At 36.1% G+C, this 1,723-nt stretch overlaps 1 protein-coding gene across 1 annotated transcript; it reads right to left on the bottom strand.

Annotated features, from left to right (window-relative positions):
* Positions 1-658: 658 nt before the first annotated feature.
* LOC141686933 (uncharacterized) lies at positions 659-1,399 on the bottom strand. Its single transcript, XM_074492048.1, has 2 exons — positions 1,044-1,399; positions 659-923 (listed from the first exon to the last, which is right to left on the bottom strand). Exons 1-2 carry the CDS (start codon positions 1,397-1,399, stop codon positions 659-661), a joined length of 621 nt encoding a protein of 206 aa, XP_074348149.1.
* Between the last annotated feature and the right edge of the window lie 324 nt (positions 1,400-1,723).

Below are 1,723 nucleotides of genomic sequence, written 5' to 3'. Positions count from 1 at the left end.
AGACATGATTGTGTTTGGATCTTTAACTGTATGTGTGTTAACAGAAGGCTCTGATACCACTTGTTAGGTCACACTTTCACTGTAGAGGGGGTGAATACAGTGTTTATTACAATCAAATCAAACTTCAAGAACTTATGTAACAGAAAACAAACTTTATTGAAACAATAAACTCTGTTACAATCTGGAACTGTTATCTCTCAGTGATGAACAAAATATCACGAGAGCTGCTAGGGTTACAGTAAATAATATTCTCGATAATGATAACACTTATAGTGTAAACCCTATGTTTGTGTTTATATATTACACAGTTACAAGATAATCGCTAATTGATATGGAATATAATTCTGCTTCCTAATATATATCAATCAGATATCTTTTCTTCCAAGTATTCCATTCTTTACGGAATTCCTTCTTCATGCATATCTCTTCTTATGTTTATCTTGATCTTCTTAACTTTAATCAGCTACTGTCCTTATCTGATCGTCCTTCAGCACTTAAGTTCTGATATCTATCTCCTGATGCTTATCTCCTGATAACATAAGTACTGATATCCCTTAAGTTCTGACGTCCAGTATAAGTACTGATCAGTTAAGTACTGATTTGTTCTGTTCAAATAAGATCTGAAATCTAAACATAAAACATATTAGCCATGACATTATCAAATATATCTAACATAACCATTATGTATCAGATCCTCGATGTGATCCTTCAGGTGATGACAGTCAGCTGTATCATGGCCATTGGCATCATGGAAGACACAATACTTTTCTTCATCTCTCATCCCTGATGGCCCTGACCTGTATGGCTTCTTGAAGATACATGCCTTGTCTCCCATCTCAAAAATATGGTTGATTGGAGCTTTCAAAGGTGTATACTCCATGTACCTAGCTTGTTTCCTTTGTTGCGGATATACATACCCCTTCCTGTTTGAGGTTATATTTATCATGATGGGATAAGCCTTATTATCTCGTGGAGCCTCTTTACTCGAACCTCCACCAAAGGCAGGTCATTTCCCAAATCCTCTATCCCTGGGGCTGATGGACCTAGTCCTTTTATTCTTGTTCCAAGTCCCATTGTTTCCAAAAGAATTTCTCTTAAGGTTTGCCAGTGACTCCTCCACCACCTTGTGTGATTCTGTTTTGTTGTAGAAGTCATTGAGGGTTTTAGGTTCCTCACGTTGAAGCTCCTTCCAGAATTCTGTGCATGGTTTCACCCCAGCTATCATGAAGTTCTTATAGGTTTCATATGGAGCTCTCCTTACCTTTGATACCTCAGTATTAAAATACTTAAAGTATTCCCTTAATGATTCAGCTTCTCGCTGTTTAATGTTATCCAAAGTATTAGAAGGTGGTGAATACGTAACTGATACTTGAAACTGGGTGACAAAAATTTGACACATCCGACTCCAAGAATGAATAGAGTTTGTTTGCAGCCTCTTGAACCACTAATGAGAATTCTCCCTCAATGTAGCGGCTAGAAACCTACATCAGAGAGATCAGAAAGTGAAGCCAAGTCAAGATCTACAACGGCTCAAATTCTTATAGATATACAGACTAAAGTTGTTATCAGAAGTTAAAGTTGGTAAATCTTTAAGGACTTTAAGTTGTAGTTATCTAGTCAATTTTTCATGCATTTGTACTTAATGTTTTTGACATCATCAAATATCTGTTAAACTTGTATATTATGCTAATTTACAAGTTGGGGGAGATTGTTAGATATATTT

Source organism: Apium graveolens, chromosome 2 (assembly GCF_009905375.1).
Source record: "Apium graveolens cultivar Ventura chromosome 2, ASM990537v1, whole genome shotgun sequence".
NCBI lineage: Eukaryota > Viridiplantae > Streptophyta > Magnoliopsida > Apiales > Apiaceae > Apium > Apium graveolens.
This window is presented reverse-complemented; position numbering and strand designations above follow the sequence as displayed.